The 24,780-nt window shown below is 36.4% G+C and overlaps 1 protein-coding gene across 4 annotated transcripts in view; it reads right to left on the bottom strand.

The window, feature by feature from the left end:
• PTPRZ1 (protein tyrosine phosphatase receptor type Z1) overlaps positions 1 to 24,780 on the bottom strand; it is a 192,512-nt gene that overhangs the window by 2,045 nt on the left and 165,687 nt on the right. For all 4 annotated transcript variants that reach the window (XM_015134780.3, XM_015134781.3, NM_001278382.1 and 1 more), the window contains 12 exon segments: positions 23,108 to 23,190; positions 21,231 to 21,365; positions 20,526 to 20,660; positions 19,289 to 19,452; positions 17,526 to 17,661; positions 15,692 to 15,838; positions 8,509 to 8,602; positions 8,085 to 8,158; positions 5,980 to 6,108; positions 4,905 to 5,051; positions 1,090 to 1,232; positions 118 to 253 (listed from right to left, as the gene is read on the bottom strand). In XM_015134780.3, coding sequence (XP_014990266.3) covers positions 118 to 253; positions 1,090 to 1,232; positions 4,905 to 5,051; positions 5,980 to 6,108; positions 8,085 to 8,158; positions 8,509 to 8,602; positions 15,692 to 15,838; positions 17,526 to 17,661; positions 19,289 to 19,452; positions 20,526 to 20,660; positions 21,231 to 21,365; positions 23,108 to 23,190 — 1,523 coding nt within the window.

The raw sequence follows: 24,780 nt of genomic DNA, 5'->3' as shown, positions 1-24,780 counted from the left end.
ATACTAATGTTATCAGTTAATAAGATCTTTCTTGATACATGGTAAGATTTCAGCAGCCTCTAGGAAGTTAGTAGTACTCCATCAGTGAAAAATTTGGTTCACTGCCTTGTTACTTACAATGTCAGCGAAGACTCCTGGCCTCATCAGATTGATCATCTTGGCTACCTGGTAAACATCCACGGAATTTTCTTTTTCTAGTTGGTGCATAAGGGTTGTCAGAGCACAGAAAGTTCCTGCCGTCACTCCTCCGTGCCTTGTAAAAAAAGGAAAAGAACAAAGACTCCATTGAGATGCACCACTCACATTTAGAACTCTCAAAGCCTATAGCCTTGACAACTTTGCAGTGAAAACACTGAAAGTTTTAATGAATTGTCTCTCTTCGCTTTTTGCACAAAGAACTATGATTTAATCTGAGATACTGCCAAGTGTTCATGATATTAGTAGTGGCATACTTTACAGAAGTTTAATATTTGCTTATGGTTTATTATTTGTATACTATGAAAGGGGTTAGCAATAATAAAAAACAGAGTATCATATAAAGACATATATAATACATATATAATGTATATGTATTATACATTATATAATACATATATAATATATGTATAAATACATATATAACAAACTGTATTTTATATATTTATAACATAAGTTCAGCATATGCATTTTTTATTTGTTTATAATGGAATCCTAGGAAGATTTACTGGATAAAGTTTCTTGTTCCTGAAAAATAAAAATCTTATCAATTTCACTTCTATGCCAGGAAATCAATGACTGAAAATGACTCTCTGGTTGGCTCCTGTAAAATTTCACTGCTAAAACACTGACTTAGTATACAAAGTGTTCTCAGCATCAAATGCAAGAGAAGATACTTGTGATCATGACCCCATTCTCTGTCTTCAACAGGGACTTTAAGTGAAGTAAAAAAAAAAAATGTTCTGTGTTAACTTTATTGATAAGATGCAGATAATCCACCATGGCTGAATCATCACAGTGGGTTCAAAGCATTAGGTTTGTCTGAAGACAACAGAAACATACATATGCCCAGAGAATGTGCAGGCGTGAAACAATGTTACATACGGAACTTACTCATCATGAACAATCATGGGCCCATCCCTATTGGCAGCTTCTTCTTTTATAACACTTATAAGTTCAAAAGTTTTACTAATGGGGCTATCTGGATTTGGCCATTTAGGACACTGAAAGTGCCTCACTTCAAGTACATAATCATCCTATAAGAAGAAAAAACAAAGTATCGTTAGTGACAGTTTACGAGGAGTGGAATCATTGAGGAAAATCAGGAATTACAGTAAGGTAATAAAACCCAATGGCAGGCATGAGTGAGCAGCCATAGTTGCAGCACATTCTTCACCACAGAAGGAAGAAACAGTTGTGATGCCACAGATACCATGCATAGATTTACTCGGTAGAATCAAAAAATGTAATTTCTTTTTTTATTCTAAAAATAAACTCAGTGGGTGAAATATGCCAATGCTTACAAACCATGAAACTATGCACCAAAGATGTATTTGCACTGCTAACTTCAAATTTATAAAAAAATCGCTGGTGTTAAAATTTGTTTTGAAAATAGCATACACTTTCTTCATATATTTCTTCAGGCTTAAGTAAAAGAAGGAGATTGTATGACACAGTGAAGGAAACGCTGACAAGGAGATAGAGATCTAGGTTCAACTCGGATCCCGATTCTGATTCTTACTTAAGTGACCAACAAGACTGTGACTTGATTAAATCCCTTAAACCTCTTACCCCCAGCTTCCAAAAGTGTACTTAAAAAAAATGATACATTTAAAAACAAGTAGCAGAACCTAAATTTTACATAAAAGTGGAAAGGGCCAAAATAGCCAAGATACTACTAAAGAAGAAAAACAATAGAGGAAATTAACTTATCATATATCAAGAATTACTCTAAGGTATAAGAAGTAAAACACTGCCATTGTGGCTGAGGGATGAACAAAGTGACCAATGGAATAAAATAAATATCCTAGAACAAGCATGTGTGTGTGTGTATGATATATATATATAAATATATAAATATATGAATGACTAAACTGATATTGCTAATTCATAAATAATGGTGGGACAATGTATCATCATATGGAAAATAATGAAACTGAACCCTTGTCTCACACAATATAATACAAAAAGTCAATTTCAGGTGGTACGTTTAGAAAACAATGTAGGAGAGCATCTTCATGATTTCAGGGTAAACGGTATGTTTTAAAGATACTAAATGATGGTTTCCTTTTAAAGGCCAGGAATAAAAAGATCAATAAATTCATGTAGATTAAACTTCAAAACTTTTCTTTCACCAAAAAAACAAAGAAAAAAAAAAAAGAATCACAAAGAAAGTAAAAAAGTCAAATCCCAAACTGGGAGAAAGTATTTGCAATATATGTAGCTGACAAAGGATTAGTATCCACAATATAAGAAGACCTCTGATAAATCAATAAGTGATAAATAATCTAACCGAAAAATGGGCAAAAATCATGAACAGACACAGTACAAAAGATAGAATCTGAATGGTCAATTAATTTAGATAAAAATATGATTTCTAAAACATTTTATGTAAAAATATTATTTATGTAAACAATTATGTAAAAATATAAAGTTATGTTGAAAACTTCATTTTCAACAAGAGAAATGCAAATTAAAACTAACAAGAGATGCTGTTTCATTCCCAACACAAGCACTGGTGAGGATGTAGCGATTCCAGATCACTCACACGTTCCTGATGACAAGATACCTTGGTAGGATGACTTTGGAAAACAATTGACTTCACTTAGTAAAATTACAGAAAGTTGAAGATGATCCAACACAATAACACAGCAGGGGAATTCCCAGGGTATCCCCAAGGGAAAATTTTGCATGTGACTAAAAATATTCATATAGCACTGTTTGTAATATCAAAACCAAACCAAGACAAAACACAACAAACAAGTAATAATTTGCATGTAAAATTAAAAAAAAGAATATGTATTATCTGGAATGCTAAGCAGCAGCAGTAAATGAATTTGAACTACACCCAAATACATGGATAAATCTCAGTGGGATAATACACATAATTTATATAAAGTTCACAGATATTTAAAAGTAAGCAGCATACGTGTGAAGGAAAACAAAGACAATAATTAAATGATAAAATAAGTCAAGAGAACAATAAACACTAATTCAGGAAGAGGCTACTTCTGAAGTGAGGAGAGGATGAAGGTGATAGGGAGCACATGAGACTTGATGGTCAAGGCCATGTTCTATTTCTTAAAGTCAATGGTGGGTAACAGTAATTTAACATAATTGTTAAACCTTGCACATATAATATAAACACCTTAAATATATTCAATATTTAATACATTCTTAAAAATAGTCCTCATAACAAATACATAAATAAAAGGCCCCTAGCTTTTGAAAGCTCAGTAGCGTAGACCTTCACTTGTCTACTAACCTCAAATGTTGTGATATTTGGGTAAAGTGCTTAAAAATGTCTGAAGTTAATGAAACTGTCCACTTTAGTCTTTCCTTCTTTTCTGATCTTTGTTATAGAAATACATCTATATTGATCCCTGGGTTGGGCTACTGGATTATCAAGTTGTCCATAATAGCTGATTTACATAGATGAGACACACTGAATTGGGATCAATCAGGAATCTGTGTTATCTAGTTTATTTTCTGCATAATATTAGGAGAAAAACAGTGCTAATTTCCCAGTGCTGAGCAAGATATTAAACATGATCAGTGATCAGGATAATGGGTGTGACAAGATAATAGGTATCTAATGATTATTACTCTTGTAATAGGCTTTCTTACTAACTAGGAATAATGAGAAGAAGGTATGAGAGATGGCAGATCTAAATGGATGCTATTAAAGTGATCAGGGAATAATCAGAGGTAAAAATTAGCATGGAATATTAAGAGCTCTCAGGGATCTTAGGGGCCTTCTAGTTCCTGCCCTTCATTTTACAAATAAAGACCTAAGTCTTTTTTGTTTTAATGAGATAGGATACTACTCCACTGCTATGCTGTTTACATTATTAGTTATTTGTATTATCAAGTTTATATGTATTGGTCACTTAAATATTCTAGAGAATAGAGAATCTTCTTGTATACCATATATGTACTAGTTTTCAGAACTAGAGAAAACTGAAACATTCAAATTATTTGGAACATGATTTAATCTTTGTCAGATTGAGAAGGTACTCTGAATCTCACATTCCTTAGACATCATTATTAGTATCTTTTAGTATTTTACTATAGCTCTACGTAAATAAATTATTGACAAAGAATTCAATAATAGATATTTGCATATAATTAAGACTTTAGAAAACAATGTATTATCTTGTAGATAACAGCAGCATCTTGTGTAACAGATAACCAAGACTTTAGTAAAATTTTCCTAGTTCATTGTACTTCATGTTTTCAAAGCACTTCATTTATCAACTTATTACATCACTATCACTCATCAACTTTCTACATTGGTAGAGAATAGTAAGTTTCAGTAGGCAGTATTTTTCCCATTTTACTTAGGAGAGTTTAGGCAGGTAGTATTTTTCCCATTTTACTTACAAGGTAAGGGCTTACATTAAAACATGAGAATTAAAATTAATACACTTATTCTTTTACTGTGTTTATTTTCCGCCTAAGTTCTGTCAACCACTAATCTGGAGTAAATGAGCTTTGATTTCCAGGAATGATGCAGTGATGGCTAATTGTTCAATGATTCTATACCATTTTGAAAATGAAAGTGACAAGGTAATTTGATTATTTGTGTAATTGTCTCAATTGGGAAAAAATCAGAATCATGCTTTTCATTTCTAGGAAAGATTCCTAGATTAGAATATGTTTAACATGTGTTTAAGATAAAAACCATGTCATTTAACTTATATCCTTACCTGTGTAGCTTCTAAGATAAAGTCCTGAATTATAAGTTTTTCCTCATTAGTTAGACATTTGTGTTCTTCAGCCATAAGAGTGACCTTAAAGCTCTCACAATTTATAGGCTCATCTTTATTTGGCCAGTAAACAAATTCATCTTCTGCCTGGAGAATTGCAAATGAAAGAAGAGTCTATATTTTAATTAAATGCCCAATAAGTCAGATTGTGAAATAAAGTTAATTGGTTGGCAGAGAAATTTCAACTCCAATTTTTCTTTGAATCTGAATATTTACTCTTAAAATCTTCCTGGTGCCTTCAACTAGATTGATGTGCTGAATAAAATATCACACTTGGGAACCCAAACTATTGCTTTATTATTTTATGCTCTTAGCTTATCAACAACAATGATAAGCTTATTGCTTCTGTAATTGACAACTGAGTAGAGAAGATTCAAGTGATTTTAAGAGCTCAAAAATTTCCAGCCTCATGTGTAATGGTCACACAATAATTTTATAGACAAGAACTGAATATCAAAGCTAAGTAAACATGTAAAGCCTAAATGAAATATTTACTTTATTTTACTCTTTGAGTTCTCCAAACACATATAAAGTGGGGGATAGGATATCCCTGCTTTTCTAATACTAAAAAAGTCTTTCCTATACTAGGAACTCTCTTAATTCTAACTAGGTCTTTTTTTAAAGAAAAAATTAGATACCTCTTTAAACTCAGGGAATCTCTACATATTCTAATACATTTTATTTTAAAAATGTAAATATAAGCATATAGGCTGATTTCTTTCATGGCTGTGATTCTAACTTTCTAAAGCCTAATTTTGTGACATTTCTTAAAATCACAAAACACATACATTTAAGTTAATTTAAATTTACTTTCATTTAAAACTTTTATTCATCACTTTGACCTAGGAGATTGTATAATGAAAGCAGCCCAACAGTAGAAGGGTGTACCTTCAATGACATAAGTTTATTAGTTGAAAACAAAATTGCTTTGCTTGTTTGTATGCTGGACTTTTCACTATTTGTAACCTGATATTCCCCTGTAAAGAAAGTCCCAGAAGTGGTCTAAGGGACTTACCATGTTTTGGCCATCAGGAATCATCACCACCAGTTGGGCATTATGGTCCCATATCATCCTCCAGAAATCCTTGATGGTATGGAGGAGAGGGTGCTGGGTAATGATGAATTCATTGCTCTGGTAATAGCCCTACAAAACCAAAGAGAAGACAAAAACAACACTGGTGTATGCCTTTAAACATTCAGACAAACATTTATACATCAATGGATCTTAAGTCAAAATAGTCTTTTGAATTGCAGATTGTGTCTATATGTAGTAATATGATTATTATAGCCAATGCTTACTGGGCACTTCCTATGCTAGGTGTGACACTACGTGTTTTTTGTTCTCTTAAGTCATTTGTTCCTCACAGCAGTACTGTGAGATAGGAACTATGATCCCCATTTTACAGATGATTAAACTGAGGCTTTAGAAGTTAAGCATTGTGCCCGTTTGCCTTAAGAAGTCAGACGTAGTATTCAGGGTTACCTATCATCTTGGAGTGAATGTTGATGATTTTTATCTTTCCTTGGCATTCCTTTTAAACATAAGTTGGACTTTGTTATGCCAGAAGCAGGGTTCAGTCGCCCTTGATACAGTTTCCAGTTCTACATTGTCCCATCCACCAGTTCCTTAAAGTGATCGATTCAGGTATCTAACTTACAAAATTGCTCCATAGTGACCATTTCACTATGGAACAGCCTGCTTGGCTGGCCTTGCTGACCCTCACACCTACCTGGACTTTGCAGATACGCCACAGTAAATACCTTTCAGTCACTACGTGACCTCCTGGGACTTGTGCCTGCTTGCTTTAAACCCATCAAGTAAAACTCCCCATGGAAAACCTGCTTGGACAATGCCCTGGACCCAATAAAGGCATTGGTCCCTGGGTCCTTTTCTCTCTTTCCCTGCTTGCTCTGCCTAAGCTCTATGCATGTGGCCTCCAGTGCCATGAACTCCTCAGGGTCCATAAATACTAAAAACTCTGAAATTTCACACTGTGTTTCTGTCATTGAAGACTTCAGGTGAGACTGCTCAGTGGAACCCATGCAGGTGAATCCCATATTGGTGCTCTTTCGTCTGGGCCTCTGGTGGTCACTGAGGATAGTAGCTATCAGCTAAGCTGATAGGGAAACTTGAACAGTTTCATTAAAAACAAACCTCTAGCTGTACACCTGGCAAACTGCTTTGTGGATACTGTCTGTTACTCCACAGAGTGGAAAATCTACAGGAGAGTTTACATTTCCCACTTCGGTGTTCAGATACCTTGGTTGCCGCTACAAGAGAGGAACCAGGGAGACACCGTGCATATTTTGCTACAGATACCGAGAAGCTAGAGCTATTGGATTAATTGTGATATTTATATTGTTACTAAAGTCCTGGCTCTTCTAGCCCCTTCTGCTTTCAGATCCCATTCCTAGCACCCAGTGGCTCATTTGAAATGTGAATGTATTTAGATGCCACTACCACACATCCCTGTGTTTCCTGCATAGATATTCCTTAATATTTTCTTTGCTGGATAAATAGAACAGAGGTTTTGGAATAAGAATTAGCAGGTTTTCATCAGAAGCCAAGCTCCGCGATTCACTGACCTTAAATGTTAGTGAAGGTCACACAACAGCTACTAAAACACTCATCCCTAACACAGAAGATGTAAATGCAGAAGAAAAGCATTGTATCTTTAGAAATCCAGGTCCCAAAATGAGCCCAGTTTGCAGGGTAAGAATCATGCTGCAAACCTGGAGTAGTGATGCCAGTGAGGTTGGGCTTTGCTGAAGCCAGTGAATCCTGGGTTTGCTCAGGGGTTCTATCTTAGTGAAGGAAATAAAGCCTTTTAGACAAGCAGGTATAAGTTTTATATCTACTCATCAGCCCTGAATGGTGAGTTTGTGTTCCTGCATCTACTTATTGGTCTTGCTTGAGGTTTCTGCAGTCCCAGCACACATGAAAGCATGCTGTTATTTCAATTGTTGCTGTGGACTGTGGGCTTGCAGTCTACAGATTTAACTTATATTTACCACTCATGTTGCCCATGCCTGTAGTCTTTGCTTCTGGCAGCCCATTCTGGTTTTGATCCCTGTAACACAAGCTGGCAGACAGTCTCCTCAGTGACTTCTCTGACTTACCATGATATAGGAGGCATTGATGTAGTCTGTGCCTTCTCCACTCAGGGATGAAATGCCAACTCTTGATCTTTCCACTGGAACACAGAACATTCATTGTAAAACAAAAACAAAAACAAAACGAAACAACAAAATAACCCACGCTCACAGCACTGTACCATCTTTCCCCCATGCCAGATGTAAAATATAGCTGCATTTTTCAAGTTGAAGTGTCTCTGATCTGTAAGCTAATTTTTCTAGACATTTTGCATTTTTAGATAAGACTTCAAGGGGTTTATGAGTCCTTCAGAACAGTTACATATTGGACAAAACAAGAAATATCTGCACGTGCTCCATTTGCTCCAAAGGTATACAAATATTGCCAAATTTCCTACAATGCTTTTATTATTTGAAAAAAGTTGTTTTTTCAAGGTTCAACACAACTTACCAGGGATGATAGAAGAAGTTCGATTCTTTTCCCTGTTGCATTGCTTTAGGGCTGTAGAATAGTCACTCTGCTGTATATTTGACTGACTCAGGAGCTGGGCAAGAGAGTAAAAAAATATGAAGGTTATTTCATTTAAGTCCTCAAAGTACTCAAACACACACACACACACACACACACACACACAAACACACACACCAATCAAGAAAAGATACTGACTAAAAATATTTGTGAAATATTTTCCAATAATTCCTTGAATTAAACCTTGTTTTAGTGAACTTCCTGGAGCTTCTATGTTTTACACCAGGGGAGTTAGAAGCAGCAAAGAAATCTCAAGTAATTCTTTTAGCATTGAGAGAATCTTCCTCACGGCTTCCACTATAGATGTGCAACCTCCATTTCCTCTATTTAAATCTGATGCAGATGTTTGGAGGTAAATTACATCGTGTGTGTATATACATATATATGTATATAATTCAATTTTATTTATTTCTTCTAACTGTTACTACTCCATTACATGAATAATCTACATTCTGTTTATCTACTCAACTAGTGAATGGGTATTTGCAGTGTTTTGCAATTGTATAGCTTTATAGCTATGAGCATCTCCTGTATGTTTCTTAATGTGCACACGTGTGACGGTTTCCATAGAGCATTAGGAGTATTCAGTGTTTAATTTTTGACAGTCGGATAAATGAAAAATAATATATCATGGTTTTGATTTGCATTGTCTTAATTTCTATGAAATTGTGCATTTTGGTGTTCATTAGTCATTAAGATATCTTCTTTGATGATTGGCTTTTCATATTTTTTCTTTGTTGCCACTTATTAATTTGTAGGGGGTTCTCGCTGTCTTGAATGTAAATCTATAGTGTGTAAAAAGTTGGAATCGTCTTCAGTTTATTTAGTAACAGAGATTTACCGCCAATTTATTTTTCTTCAATAGCTTTCTGCAAATTATTGTTTTACTTAAGAAGTCCTTCTCTATCCTGAAGTTATTAAAAAATACTTTCCAATGTATGCCCTGCCCTGCCTTCCCCTCCCCTCCCCTCCCCTCCCCGCCCCTCCCCTCCCCTCCCCTCCTCTTCTTTTTTGAGACAGGTCTCCACTCTGTCGCCCAGGCTGGAGTGCATATAGCTTCGACCTCCCGCGCTCATGAGTTCCTCCTGCCTCAGCCTCCCATGTGGCTGGCACTACAGGCGTGCACCACCACACCTGGCTAATTTTGGTATTTTTTGTAGAGATGGGGTTTCACCATATTACCCAGGCTGGTATCGAACTCCTGGGCTCCAGCAATCCGCCTGCCTTGGCCTCCCAAACTATTGGGATTACAGGTGTGAGCTACTGTGCCCAACCCAATATTTTCTTTTCTAAAATGATCTTACAATAGTTATAAAGGTTTGCTCACCTTTAGGTAGTTAATCCACCTTGAATACATTTTGATGTTTGAGGAGTGGTAGAGATATAATGTTACTTTTTTTGACATGAAAATTTTCCCAATGTTATTTATAGATTAGTCTGCTGTTTCTTCACTGATATGTAATGTTATCTCTACCACATAATAGATTTCCTCAAATGCATCATTCCTCTGCTAGATTCCTCCATTTTCCAATACTATTATATCACATCATAAGTCTTCCATATACAGTACAACAGAATTCTTGTATTATTATTTCCTTTTCAGTATGGATGAGATATTTTGGCTCTTTAATTTTCCATGCTGAATTAAAATCTGTTCTACATTTTCCATGAAAAATCCCGCCGTAAATTCGATTGATACTGCATTGACTTCTATAGTCAATGTAAGGAGAAGCACTATCTTAATATTTCCATGTATCAACATTATATTTTATTTGGGCCTAATTTTATGCTCTTCAATTTACTTTTATAAATTTATATATTTACTGCACATTTTGTTAAGTGTCTTTTTTGAGATGATGAAGTTTTTGCTACTGTTTTGTTATTGTTGTTAATGATTGGGTTTTTTATTGTTCTAATACATTTTCTAATCACTCAAAGCTAACAAATAACAATGCTATTGATTTTTATGTATGTTTGTTAAACTCTAATTAAAGATAATTATTTTCTCTTTTGTTTCTCTCGATATTCTTTGCAGGTGGTTATATTATCTATCTGCAAATCCTTTTCTACCATTATACATCTTTCTAGTTTAATCCAATTTCCAGGATGATGTTGAATAGTAGTGCCAATAATTGACCTTCCTTATCTTTTCTTGAATCTATTATGAGCATTTCCAATTTTAATTTTTATGTATGATGTTTATTGTAGTTTTATGATAGACACTTTCTAGAAGGCTAAGAAAGCTTTCTTCTATTTCTGGTTTACTAAGAGTTTTTTTTTTTTTTTTTAACTGAACAATGTAGAATTTGACTACTTTTCCTGTATTAATTGACAGGGTCATGTTGTTTCTGTATGTAAATATATTAATATTTTTCAGTGTTAAACCATCTTTCATTTTTGGAATAAACCCTATAAACTCTACTTGCTCATGATATTAAAGAAATACACTGCTGGATTTGAGTTGCTGATATTTTAAATAAGATTATTGATACCAGTCTATAAGTGTCTTATTCTGCCTTTGTTCAGTTTTGGTGTCAAAGTTATATTTGTCCAATAAAATAGCTGGGTTAGTTTTTCACCTGGATTTTTTATGCTAACATTTGGAATTGTATGTTCCTTAAAAATTGGCAAAATGTGACATCAAATTCTTTTGGGCCTGGTTATATTTTGAAGGTGGGATTTTAGGCGGCTCATTTGATTTCCTCAATGGCTATTGGCCTAGTTAAATTTTCTATATATTTTTAGAGTATTTTTATTATATTTTTCCTTTAGAATTTTTTCTATTTTTCATTTCTTTGGGTACATAAAAGGTGTAATATTTATGGAAAACATGAGCTATCTGATACAGGCATACAATGCATTATTATCACAGGAGGGTAAATGGGGCATCCATCACCTCAAGCATTTAACCTTTGTGTTACAAACAATTCAATGAATGCTTTTAGTTATTTAAGAATATACAATAAATTATTCATTTCATATAGGTTTTCAAATGTATTGTCACAAATATGTTCATATTATGCTTTTGTGTTTAAAAATGTTTCTAAATTATATCTCTCTTTTTTATCTCAATATTATTTACTCACATTCTTTCCTCCCTTTGTCAGTCTGGACACAGGTTCATCTATTTTAATCGTCTTTTGACAGAACCTGCATTAGGTTTTGTTAAAGCTTTATTTAATCATTTAAATTTTCTATTTAATTTTTAAAATTTTCAAAATGTTATGTAGTGCTTCTTTTGACCTTTAGTTCTAAAGATTTTATAATTTCCTCTTACATATGTATAGTATTTAAAAGGGTATTTTTAATGCCCAAATATCAAATTTTTTAGGGAAACTTTTCATTGTCAATTTCCAATTTTTACTGTATTACATTCTGAGAAAATGACTGGTATGATATAGATTCCTTGAAATTATCTCCCTTTTCCCTCTGCATCTATTAACAGTTTTATTTTAGAATATGTGTGCAATGGGCCAGGCACAATGGCTCATGGTTGTAATTCCAGCACTTTGTGAGGCCACAGCAGGCAGATCGCTTGAGCTCAGGAGATGGAGACCACCTGGGCAACCTGGCAAAACTCCATCTCTACAAAAAATATTTTAAAAATTAGCCAGGCGTGGTTGTACACTTGCTATAGTCCTAGCCACTCAGGAGGCTGAGGTAGGAGGATCACTTAAGCTAGGGAGAGGAAGGTTGCAGTGAGAGATTGTGCCTCTGCAGTCCAGCCTGGGTGACAGAGTGAGAACCTGTCTCAATTAAAAAAGGAATATATGTACAACACCCACCACATACACACGCACACACACTCACCTTCTCTTCACAGAGAATAGAAACCACAGAGTACTTTCTCAGCCTCCAGCCTTAGAGCCTATACGTGTACTACTGTAAACATTTACGTTTTACTGCTTTTGAACACTAATCCCTTTAACTGTGTCTTGAATCCTGCCTCTTTGTACCACTCAGGGTCTCTGCACACTCCAATTATCTCCCTTCCCATTAGTTTTTAAAGAAGCTCCCATGTCTCATATTAAAACATAAGCAAAGAAAGCCCAGACAAATACCCCCCAAATCTTACTCTCTAACTCCAAGTTTTCTTATAGTCATCTTAAACATTCTGTCCAGAGTAAACTTTTTTCTTTTTTTTTTTTTTGAGACAGAGTCTCGCTCTGTCGCCCAAAGTGGAGTGCAGTGGCCGGATCTCAGCTCACTGCAAGCTCCGCCTCCCAGGTTCACGCCGTTCTCCTGCCTCAGCCTCCGGAGTAGCTGGGATTACAGGCGCCCGCCACCTCGCCCGGCTAGTTTCTTGTATTTTTTAGTAGAGACGGGGTTTCACCGGGTTAGCCAGGATGGTCTCGATCTCCTGACCTTGTGATCCGCCCATCTCGGCCTCCCAAAGTGCTGAGATTACAGACTTGAGCAGAGAAAACATTTTGAGCTATATAATTGTCATTAATTCCTCAGATCCATTTATTCCTTACTCCCTGTAATCTGGCATCAATGCTATACTTTCCAAATGGCTCTTAGGCAAAGGTCATCAATGACTTATTTCTAAATCCAATGGCCTCCTCCATTCCCAACAGACTTGATTTGTCATTAGCACTTGCCATCTCTGTTCACTTCCTCTTTCAAGAAACATTATTTACTTTGGATCCTAGTATACCCCGCTGTCCCAAATTTTCTCCCACCTTCTGATGCCACTTTTCCCCCTTTATTTGTGGGCTGGCCATTCGTTGGTTAATTAAAATCTTTTCTTAAGTAATCCTTTCTAACCTTTCTTAGACATTTCATTTTTAATTGGTTATCTTATCCAATTCCAAGTCTTCAAAGAACCATGTCTAAGCTGATTACTCCCAAATCCATTTCTTCAGGCCAGACCTCTCTTATGCTTCAGACCCAGTATCCAACTGCCAAGTATACATATTTATTGGGACATCTCCCAAGAACCTAAAAATAAGGTAGATTTAGAAATATCTCACCGTCTTCTCCCTCACTACACCCCTCAAGCATGTACCACCTCCTCTTCCTGGTGAATGACATCACACTTTCCCAGTGCCCAAGCAGAATCTGAGTAGTTATGCTTGTGTCTTTTCTCTCCTCTCTCTCTGCAATGTCCAATGAATCACCAAATCCTGTGTTCAACTCTTAAATATATCTTACACATTTCTCCCCTGGTAAGTTGCATCCTTATCTGTACTCCTACAGCATCCAGTTTTACTTCTATAATGGCATTTTTCAAACTATTGTGTTTATCTGTTTCTTTCTTTCTTTTTTTTATTAGAGACAGGGGTCTCACTCTATCTCCCAGACAGGAGTGCAGTGGCACAATCATAGCTCACTGTAATCTTGAACTTCTGAGCTCAAGCAATCCTCTCACCTCAGCCTCCCGAGTAGCTAGGACTACAGGCTCATGCCACCCACCCAGCTAATTTTTTTATAGAGACAGGGTCTTGCTCTGTTGCCCAAGCTGGTCTCAAATTCTTGACCATGGTCTCCCAAAACAGAGGAATAACAGGTGTGAGCCACTGCACCTGGCCTGTTTGTGTTTTCTTACCTGTATTTTCTATTAGATTGCAGGCACCATAAGACTAGGAGCTGGGTGTGCTTTGTTTATTTATTTTATAAATTCATGTTTGCATCCTAATAACACAAAAGCCTGACATCTGGTAGGTGTCTAATAAGTAGTTGTTGAATAAACAGATATTCAATTTATTTCAAGGAAATTTTCTACAGATAAACTTGAATAGATATCTTTTTTATGGGATAGTGCACACACATACACACAAATACATTTCCCTATTTATGATGCTAACAGGAAAGAGAGTAAAATACCTCTCTTTTCAATTGAATTCTGACCTTATAGTTAATATTTTCATTTTGATCCTGGATTATTTAGCTTACCATATCATTTTTTTTAATGCAACTACACAGGAGCAAATCATATTTAAATGAGAGTTTTGTTGAAATGGGTAATATTGTGTGTGTGTGTGTGTGTGTGTAATTTATTTAGGGAAAAGATATCTTTACAACTTAATTACATTTTAACATTTCTTTATTATCTGAAACCCAACTGCATACTCTTTCCCCCACTAAGGCATTCCTTTATGACTGAGCTAAGCTTGGCTGAGTAAAATATGTATGACTTTCTGACAACAGGTTCTAAGCTCAGTACTGACCCCAATCTTTCTCTTTCACCTCCAAAGGCACACCGTGCAGTAATTTAAAAGGCAAATGGTCCAAAGGAATTCATGGTGGCTAACAACCTATGCTATAGACTGGGGAGCAAAGCAGGAGAATAAGTGAAATCTCAACATTTGTTAACTCTCCTGGGTTTTCCTAAGGTCTTCCGAATTCTTCCTCGATATTCATTCTTCAAAACTTGGCCCTATTTCTCCAGGAACTCTGAGAAGTAAGCGGATAGCACAGGAACAATGTGGAGTGAAATAATATAGCCCCCATTCCTGTGGAAAGCTACGATTCTGCAAATGCTTTGGTCTCAGCTGGCAGGTCCGGTAACACCTGCTTTCTGAATTCTTTGCCTACTGATTTCTGAAAGTCAGAAGGCTGGTATTGTGGGAAGTACAATATGGACAAAACATGCTCTTGTCTCTGGCTTATGGCCTTGAGACAGGGTGAGGGGGAGAAACTGGGGTTGAAGAAGCTATTATTCCAGTGTAGACTACTCTGGTCCAGGGGTTTCAAGTGAGACACAGTTTTTTCCAAAGAGTATCAGGAACAGCCTGAGCCACAGCACTCATGTTTAAGTGGTCTGCTTTTTTTCAAAGTAAAAAGAGCACTTATATAGTCTGTTTTACAAGTTCTTTCTGTTCATTCTGTTATGCTCTATGCCCCTCTTTTCTCGACCAAGTTTGCATTTATAAAAGTTAGTTTAAAGTTTCTGAGAACTTTTCCTCTTGCTACTCAGAATTATATTTCTCCTTGAAATTTACCATGTGGCACTGTAGCCCACAGTAAGGAACAATGATGGCTCAAATACAAAGCCATTGTACCCACACTGCCCACTCAACATGACCCTGTCAACTCAATGAGAAGATGCAGGGACATTCAGTTCTGTAGTGACATGCAAGAGGCTTCCAAGAGGACTCACCTGGAATTGTTTCTCTAGCTTTGTTTTGCCTGTTGGTCCAGGAATGAGGAGTGCATTAACATAGGCATGAATATGACTGTCCAGCACCTCAGTTTCTTTACTAAGTATGGCCTCAACCAGTGTATCATGAATGAAGACATATTGCTCCTGGCAAAAAAAATGACAATAAGAAACATTACTTCAAGTTTTCCTCATATGTATCTACCTACAAACATAGTGCCTTCCATTGACAGACAAGGAGAGTTTTAGAGAATGGGGGAAGATCCACAAAAAAGATTGCTTACTAAACCTGAAAAGAAGTCAGACAGAGGAAAGGAAGTGGTCACAGAAGAAAGAACCTCTTCTCATTCCTTACCTCTGCATTTATTGCGCATTGTTGGCAATACACAATAGGGCAGGAGGCAGGAAGAGTTGGCAAGGCAAAGCAATGTCCTCTCTGCCTATCCTTCAAACTTGACACCTCTACACTTTGTGAGAGGGCTCTCCTGACTTCTATACTTCTGGTGGGCCTACCCCTTCTGGCAATGCCAACTCTCCTTTTCACTTGTCATATATAACTTAACTCAATTTTATATAAAGTTGTTAATAGTTCTCTGATATTTCATATACGGAACTCTTCCTTGGTTTTGTATCACCAGAATGTCATTTTTTAACTTTTATTTTAAGTAAAGGAGTACATGTGCAGGTTTGTTAGACAGGTCAACTTGTGTCATGGGGTTTGTTGTACAGATTATTTCATCACCCAGGTATTAAGGCTCGTACCCATTAGTCCATTAGTTATTTTTCCTGATCCTCTCCCTCCTCCCACCCTCCAACCTCTGAAAGGCCCCAGTGTATGTTGTTCTCCTCTATGTCTCCATGTGTTCTCATCATTTAGCTCCCACTTATAAGTGAGAACATGTGGTATTTGGTTTTCTGTTCCTGTTTAAGTTTGCTCAGGATAATTGATGGAAGGAAGGTTGGTGTGGTTTCGTTCTGAAGCCCACTCAGCCATGTGTTTTTGATTGCTTTCAAGCTGCCATTCATAGGTTTCCATTTAAGTTCATTTTTATTTAGAAATAGTGAAGATAAAATGCAGATTTGCTGACATTGTTCTGTCACTTATGGGTAAACTATATGGGCTTAAAATGGATATAATTTAAGCATAATTTATATTTTTTTTTTAAAAAAAGAATCCATTCATCCACTATGTGTATGAAGAACTTGAGATTTTTGCTAGCAAGGGTGTGTGTGAACCACTCTACTTAGACTTTTGCTGTATCTTCTCTGTGACTGGTGTCATTTTAAAGGGTATTCCCTATTTGGGGTCACAAAATAGACAAAATTTACCTGGCTCATTCATGACATAGCTGCAGTTACTGGTGTTATGGGTTGAATGGTGTCCCCCTGCAAAGATATATTAATGTTCTAGCCCCCTGATAATTCAGAGTGTGATTTTATTTGTAGAAAAGTTTGTTACAGATGTAATTAGTGAAGATGAGATCAACTGGAGGAGGAGGATAACTGGTACGCTTATAAGAGGAGGAAAATTTGGTTACAGAAACAGACACGGAGGGAGACAGCCAAGTGAAGACTGAGAGTGGAGTTGTGCTGCCACAAGCCAAACAATGCATGGGGCTACCAGGAGCTGAAAGAGGCAAGGAAGAATCTTCTCGAGGCTTCTGGAAGGTGCATGGGCCTGCAGACATCAGAACTATGAGACAATAAACTTCTGTTGTTCTAACCCACCCCGTGTATATTACTTTGTTTTGCAGTCCTGGGAGATGAATACACCTACATTTTAGTGACGTTTCCATACCTTAGATGAATAAAGTTATCCTTTTAAAAATCATACCTCAGTTTGTACCAAATAATTTCTTTGTGAACGGATGTGTTTTAAGAAGCCAAATATGTTGACAGTTCCTTCGTGTTGAATCTGCTGCAACATACTGTCTAGCACAATATACGTGCCTGTTCTTCCAACTCCAGCACTGAAGAGAAGACAAGGAAATAAATATTTCAATGTTAAGCATAAAATAAATTTGAAAAATAGATCACTACTGGTTGTCATGTTGATTAACTTCCTTCTTCAAGCAAGTGAACCACACAATAAATTTAGCAATTCAATACTGTAAACAGTTTAGTAGTTAAGCATAATGCTTTAAACAACAAATTGAAAAGTGCCCTTTCTAATGTTTTGTCATGTGTCTAATTGCAAAACAACTTCACTATTTCTGTTGGAGATTTTAAAATTTTCAAAAAAAGATATTTATTATTCATTGTATATTGTACGATGAAAATATTATGTATCAGAGTGTGGCAAATAGACATTTAATCTGACAAAATGAAAGCTTCAGCTTCACCAAATTCTGAAAAGAGAACGTCCCTAGGTCTACGTTTCCAGGTAGACACGTTTGTAAAGGTTTCCGCGTTAATGGGAAAAAGAATTTGATAAAGCTTTCTGCTGAAAATATCATTTCAGTGAGATTGTGAGGAATAAAGCATGACTTCAGTTATTTCTAAAGGGCCATTATCTATCGACTTCTTCAAAGCCTCTAGCAGAGGGACAGAATTCACAGACAGGGATTCTTTTCAAATGTTCCGACAAGTAGGAAGTGCTAGAGTGGAAAATTAGCACCTGCTCTGCACAATAGCCTGGTCCTTCTCCGTTTGCTAGGAAACAATCCCTGACCTTCAACACTATTTTTCTTGCATCTTCCTGTTTTCCTCAGTTTATAATCAGGCTAACAGATTAAAAAACCTCAAGATGAGTCTCTCAAATTTAACTCCTGAGACGGTAATTAGAATGTGTTAGGTAAGCTATATATCAAAGGCAAACACTTGCTTCTGTAAAAGCATGCTGCTTTGATAACAATACTTCACATAGAAACAAATTTGACTTTTGTGATCACAAGGCTTGGCACACAGTCAGCACTCAATAAATATTAACTGCTATTATTATTTTAACTAAAAACATTAAATAAGGATGTTTAACGTATTTTTCCTCTTTCATTGAAACATCATTATTTCCATTTATCAATCTGGTCTTGGAAATTTAAAAAATCTTGGCAACAATGAATTGACAATACATTCAATATAATGCATTAGAACCCAAGAAAATGATAAAAGAATTCTGGTCCCAGAGTGTTTAAAAACAACTTAAATATATTTTGCCAAATTTCTCACAATTTGTGTGCTTTGGCTTCTGTGATGCAAGCCTGGCATAATAACTCTAAAAAAGGCTTTTAACTCCTAGGGACAGGGGCTGTAGCTCAAGTATTTTTATCCCATGCTGTTATATGTTGAGGTAAATACTGGTTTAACAACAAAAACATTGTTCCACCTGCCTCAAATAGTTAATAAGCTGAAATCCAGTTGAACAATTAAATACAATAATCAACATCAAAAAATATGTGGTGCTTAGAAATATTCAGCCATCCAACTCTGAGTCTGGCATGTTCATTTCCTACTGATCAATACTTATGAAAATGAACATATAATTTCATCACCCTCACTTCAAGAAATCATTCCCATTTTGGCAAAAGCTTTGTTCCATTGATATCTTTTCTGCAAGTATAAGCAGTTCTATGGGTTTAGAAGTACATCTCTGAGACTCACCTGCAGTGGACGACAACAGGCCCCACTGCATGGCGCTTGGCATAGGCTGCCTTTCTCACAAAGGTCAGCACCGGCAGGGAGTACTCTGGTACTCCCATGTCAGGCCACTGCGTGTAGTGATACTGTGTGACTACACGTCCACTGGGTCTTCCTTTCTGGGAGCCCTGGAAAAGTTCAGACAGTTAATAACAGTCAAACACACACACACACACACACACACACACACACACACACACACACGGTTCTTAAACAGCAAGTCAGGAGTTATAGCTTGATTTGATGTTGAGGGTCCATAATGAACGAAAAAAAGTAGAGTGTCAATTGTGATCATTAATTTTGTGTCCACTTGGCTATACTATGGTGGCCCATTGTTTGGTCAACACTAGTCACAGAAAATGTTGCTGGAAAGGTATTTTTTTTAGATGTGATTAACATGTAAGTCAGTAGACTTTGAGTAAAGCAAATCATAGTCCAGAATGTGGGTGAGCTCCATTCAACCACTTGAAGGCTGTAAGAACAAAGACGGACAGGTTACCTGAAGAAGAAAGAATTCTTCTCCACAGTGCAACGTAAAGATCCTGCCAGCATTTCCAGGCTGCCAGCCTGTCCTACAAATTTAAGATTTGCTAATCCCCATGATCATTTGAGTCAATCCTTAAAATTATAAATCTCTCTATCTCTCTATTCTGTTGGTTCTGTTTCTTTGAAGAACCTGAGTACACATTATTCTTCGTGTTTTCTTTCTTTTTCTTGTTTCACTCTCCACTCTTTTTAGTTGAATGTTGGGATCATGTCAGGGTCATCCTATGCAGTTGCCACACAAGATAGGAATTTCTGTTCATGCATCACATTCACTGTAAACATCAGCAACAAAACCAGTCTGGCTCCAAAGCCACAGCGGGCATTTAGAGACTTGAAAGAAACCTTTAGGACTGACAGCAGCTGTGATAAGAATTTTTTTTATTTTTTAAATTTTTTTATTTTTATTTTACAGAGTCTCACTCTGTTGTCCAGGCTGGAGTGCAGTGGCACGATCTCAGCTCTCTGCAATCGTGATTCTTGTGCCTCAGCCTCCTGAGTGCGCACCACCACACTCGGCAAATTTTTGGCCTGTTATAAGAATGTTTAATGCCTTTAGTTATATACTTTTTACCCTTTCTTGGTTCTATCACTCGTTCACTTAAAAAATGACCAAATGCATTGTTCACTTCATTATGTCCTTCATTTGTTGATTCACCTTTTTTATTTTTGTGTTTCTTAGAGAAAAATTCCTCACAGTATAATAGGCAAGCACTTGCACACTCTTCTGAGTGACCAGAAAGTTCCCGTACTCCTCACTCCCATCGGCAGGCCAGTACTGATCACATTTTCTCTGCAAAAGAAAACGTAGATGTTATTTCTGTATTTCAAATGCTCCATGTAAAAGTCATTCCCCAAAATCAGTAAAGTTCTGAGATGGTGACAGGAAAGGACTCCTTCACTCTTCTAAATGTTTTATTTTTTATTTTTTTATAAGCAATTGAAATTAGTTGTGGAGCAGCCTAGGGATAGAATCTGAGAATTGAACGAGACCGAGATGAGGTAGCCTAAATTTTCCCCTTTCAGATGAGGCAAGTGAGTCAGAAGATTCAGGTTACAGAGCCGAGACTAAAATCCATGTCCTGTGAATTAAAATCGATTTCACTCCATATTGCTTTTCAATGAGTCACATTTACTTCTCTCACAGAATGAGGAATGCATTTAAAAGGCAGATAGCATGATTTGTAATGAAACCCTTTGACTAACAGTATTAACAGTTTCCCTGTAGCTGTCATATTTACTGGAAAAGAATATCAACTAACTCCCAAAACTTTGGCTCCTTCCTAATGCTGACTCTATTAAAACTAATTTAAAGTACCTCTAATTAGTTTTTAGGGGATGATATAACAGATTGTCTACATACCCTTCCTTTCTCCACGAGGTTTGTTATCATGACAATAACTTCCACGTTATGTTCCCATATCATTCTCCAGAAATCTTCAGCTGTGGATTTCAGTGGGCCTTGGGCAGCAATATAAGCTTTTGGTCTGTTGTAGCCCTGAAGAATTAAATGATAAACATTTCCTACTAACTGATTTATATGTCATCTTTAACTGTACAATACCTAAGTTTTTAAGGTCAGCACACTTTTTCTATAAAAGAAAACCATAAAAAATAAACTTGAGAAGTTGGAGAAATTTGATGGTACTAACTAAGATAGCTACTCTTGGTTAGAAAATACTCTTGGTTAGGAAGCAGAAGGATCCCTATCACTTTTGTAAAAAAAAGAAAAAAAAAGCTCTCTTTGCTTTGACACAACTATAATTCTATGCATTTGCATTCCAAGTGTATTTAATCCATTTGCAGTCCATTTGTTATGCTTAAAATCAAGTCTTTAATAGCACTGCTTTGAAATGTATTTTAGGCAATCGGCTCAGATGTCCACAGCAGCTAAAAAAGCATCTGGAGTGTAACCTCCTAACTCCAAGGTACTGAGAAGTGCTAATCATTATTAGCAATTCATTACTGTGTCCCAGTTTGTACAAGATGTTTTATGAACATAATATGGATTGGCTGTTTCCCCACCCAAATCTCATCTTAAATTGCAGTTTCCATAATTCCCGTGTGTTGTGGGAGGAACCAGGTGGATATAATTGAATCATGAGTGTGGTTTCCCCCATGCTGCTCTCATGAGAGTGAGTGAGTTCTCATAAGATCTGATGGTTTTAAAAGGGGCTTTCCTCCTTCACTGGGCACTCATTCTCTCTCCTGCCGCCCTGTGAAGAGGTGCCTTTCACCATGACCGTAAGTTTCCTGAGACCTCCCTAGCCATGCAGAACTATGAGTCAACTAAACCTCTTTTCTTTATAAATTACCCAGTCTTGGGTATTCCTTCATAGCAGTGTCCTTCATAGACTAATACAGAACATGAACCTTAATCTTTCATCTACACAAAATGGAAGCATCAACCCTGAGGTGGAGATGAAGAACCTAAAGCTGAGAGGAGTGAAGGGGCTTTCCAAAGTCCTACAGCTAGCCAGTGGCAGAGATGGGATTCAAAATCAGTTCTAACTCCAGATCTCATGTTCATTCTGACATGCATATTTCCTCCGCAGGAAGCAGGAAACAATTGCCTGTAACAAACCCACTTTATACTTATGTACTCATTTATTTGAATTCGGTGTTCCACACAGTATTAACCTGAAGCCAGCTAGACTGAGAGGTGGGTGGTAGGGAAATAACTGAGTTCCGCGGACATTCAGGTGATCACAGTGAAAAACCAATAAGTTAGTGAGTGGTGTACAGTCTCTGGAGAGTCCCAGTAAGTTTCACAAAGCTGGGTATCCTGAGGAATACCCAAAATTATAAAGCTTGATAACTGGATTAATAATCATATTGGCCTTTTAATCACTACTACTATGGACATTTTTTTGTTCATCTGCTAAATGCACATCATTGTGCCAGGAGTTAATGGAAACTTAAAATAAGTATTCGCCCTGCTCTTCACATTTAAAGAGTTAGAAACCTTTCTGAATCTACCTATTCTACCCTGAAGGTACACTCCCATCATGAATTCCTTTCCTCACTCAGGAGATAAACCAAGTAAAATAGCTTGAGTATCATTCAATATGAAATGTTTTAGCCACAGGCTCTCTTAAAAATTATTTACTGTTAATTTACCATTTTTATTCTCTATCAAATAACATGACATTAAGCACTAGTGTATGTATGTATGGTATTATGGTATAATAATTCAGTCTAATATAATTTCTACAAAATTTTCAATTAAAACATGCTTACATCAACATAATTGGCATTGATGTAATCAGTCAGTTTGCCATCTTTTTCAGCAAGCTGTGCAAGCTTAACCCTGCTATGATCATCTGTAATACAAAAAGAATATATTTCATTGTAGCACAGACTACTTTTCAGCATAATGATCATTCATATTTGCATAATAATTTATTTCATACCATTAAAATCAACGCAATAAATCACTTACTTTAATAGGCTTTGTGGGGATACAGAGATGACAAAGATAACAAAGACAAATACAAAAAGAATCTCCACCCTCAGGAACATTTCAAAGGTAATAGGTGAAACTAGGGTATATACACAGGTGTCAGGTGAGAGGTGCAATGTAGTAGAAGGATATAAAAATAGAAATTGTTCTGGTTTGAGATAAAAGTTTCTATAGAGGTTGACGTCTGAAGTTGGTCTCTTAGATGGAATTTTAAGGTTGGTTACAAGGGCTGTGAACAGTGGAGAGCTTCTCAAAGAGACGGAAACGTGATGGCGGGCGGTGGGGTGGGGCTCACAAAGCTAGGGAAGGATGAACAGGAGGCTGATGAAGGAAGAAGAGACAGAGAAGAAAGCCAAAGGTTCCCTAGGAAGTTTATATGAATAGTCACAGCAAACAGCTCTTTCAGGAGGAGCCTCAAAGAGAAACTGCTTCAAAAGGAGGCAGGAGAACAGCTGGCCAAGCACAGAGGAGGTAGATAACACACTGCCAATTAAAACAGGATGGATGCAAAATCTGGTAATAGATATACGGTATAACTACGGGAATTCAAAGTATGATTAAAGGAGTTTAAGATTAAATTCAGTTCTACAGAAAAACTATATTTATTTGGAAAAATAAAGTATTACTTGAAGGAAACACGGTAGTTTCACTGGGAAGATTATTCTTTTCAAGGATGAAGAAGTGAATACAGACCAAACCATAACAAGTTAAAGAAATACTCTGGGATATGAAAACTCCAGTGATGGTTACAGGTCATACTGATACAGGAATGTATGTGCAAATAGATGTATGGCAACTGACAGATGGGTCTCAAGGTCAGGGTGATCTACTTTTGTAGTTTAGTTTTAATAGTTTTAGAATTTCTGGATTGTTTTTCTTTATCTCTAAAATAGGAAAATTTCCTATCTTGCCTGGTTGATTCAGGGATTAAATGAAATAACTTATTTACAGTGCCAGCCACATAGTAGGTGTTCATTAAATGTTAATCTCTGTCCCCTCCTTAATTACCTGATGGGTATGTTCTATTTAGCTTGTAGAGGAAAGTCTAATAATTTTATCTCAAGAAGCAAGTGAGTTTTATGTGTAGGCAGGGAAGACGCAGTTCAGGAAGACAAATATAAAGCCCTCTACTAAAAAATAAAAATTATTGTAAACTCTGTGGAAACAAAGGCAACATCTATAAAAACTATATAAGAGATCATGATAGTAACAGGGAAAAGAGTGCAGCTCCATCAGTTTTCAGAACTAGAATGAAACCAGAATTTAAATAACCTCGTTGGTAATACCATTCTCCTATGAAGCCAGTGGCCACTCCTATGAGGCCACACTCCTATGAGGCCACACCACTGAATATATAGAAAAGGTATAAGTTGAATGTTTATTTGTTCGTTCATTTGTTTGTTTGTGGAGTAGGGAGGGAACATGAATATGAATTTTTGGAGATGAAGGG

The sequence above is a fragment of the Macaca mulatta genome, chromosome 3, assembly GCF_049350105.2.
Source record: "Macaca mulatta isolate MMU2019108-1 chromosome 3, T2T-MMU8v2.0, whole genome shotgun sequence".
Taxonomy (NCBI): Eukaryota; Metazoa; Chordata; class Mammalia; order Primates; family Cercopithecidae; genus Macaca; species Macaca mulatta.
Note: the sequence above shows the minus strand (reverse complement) of the source record. Positions and strands in the feature narration are given on the sequence as shown.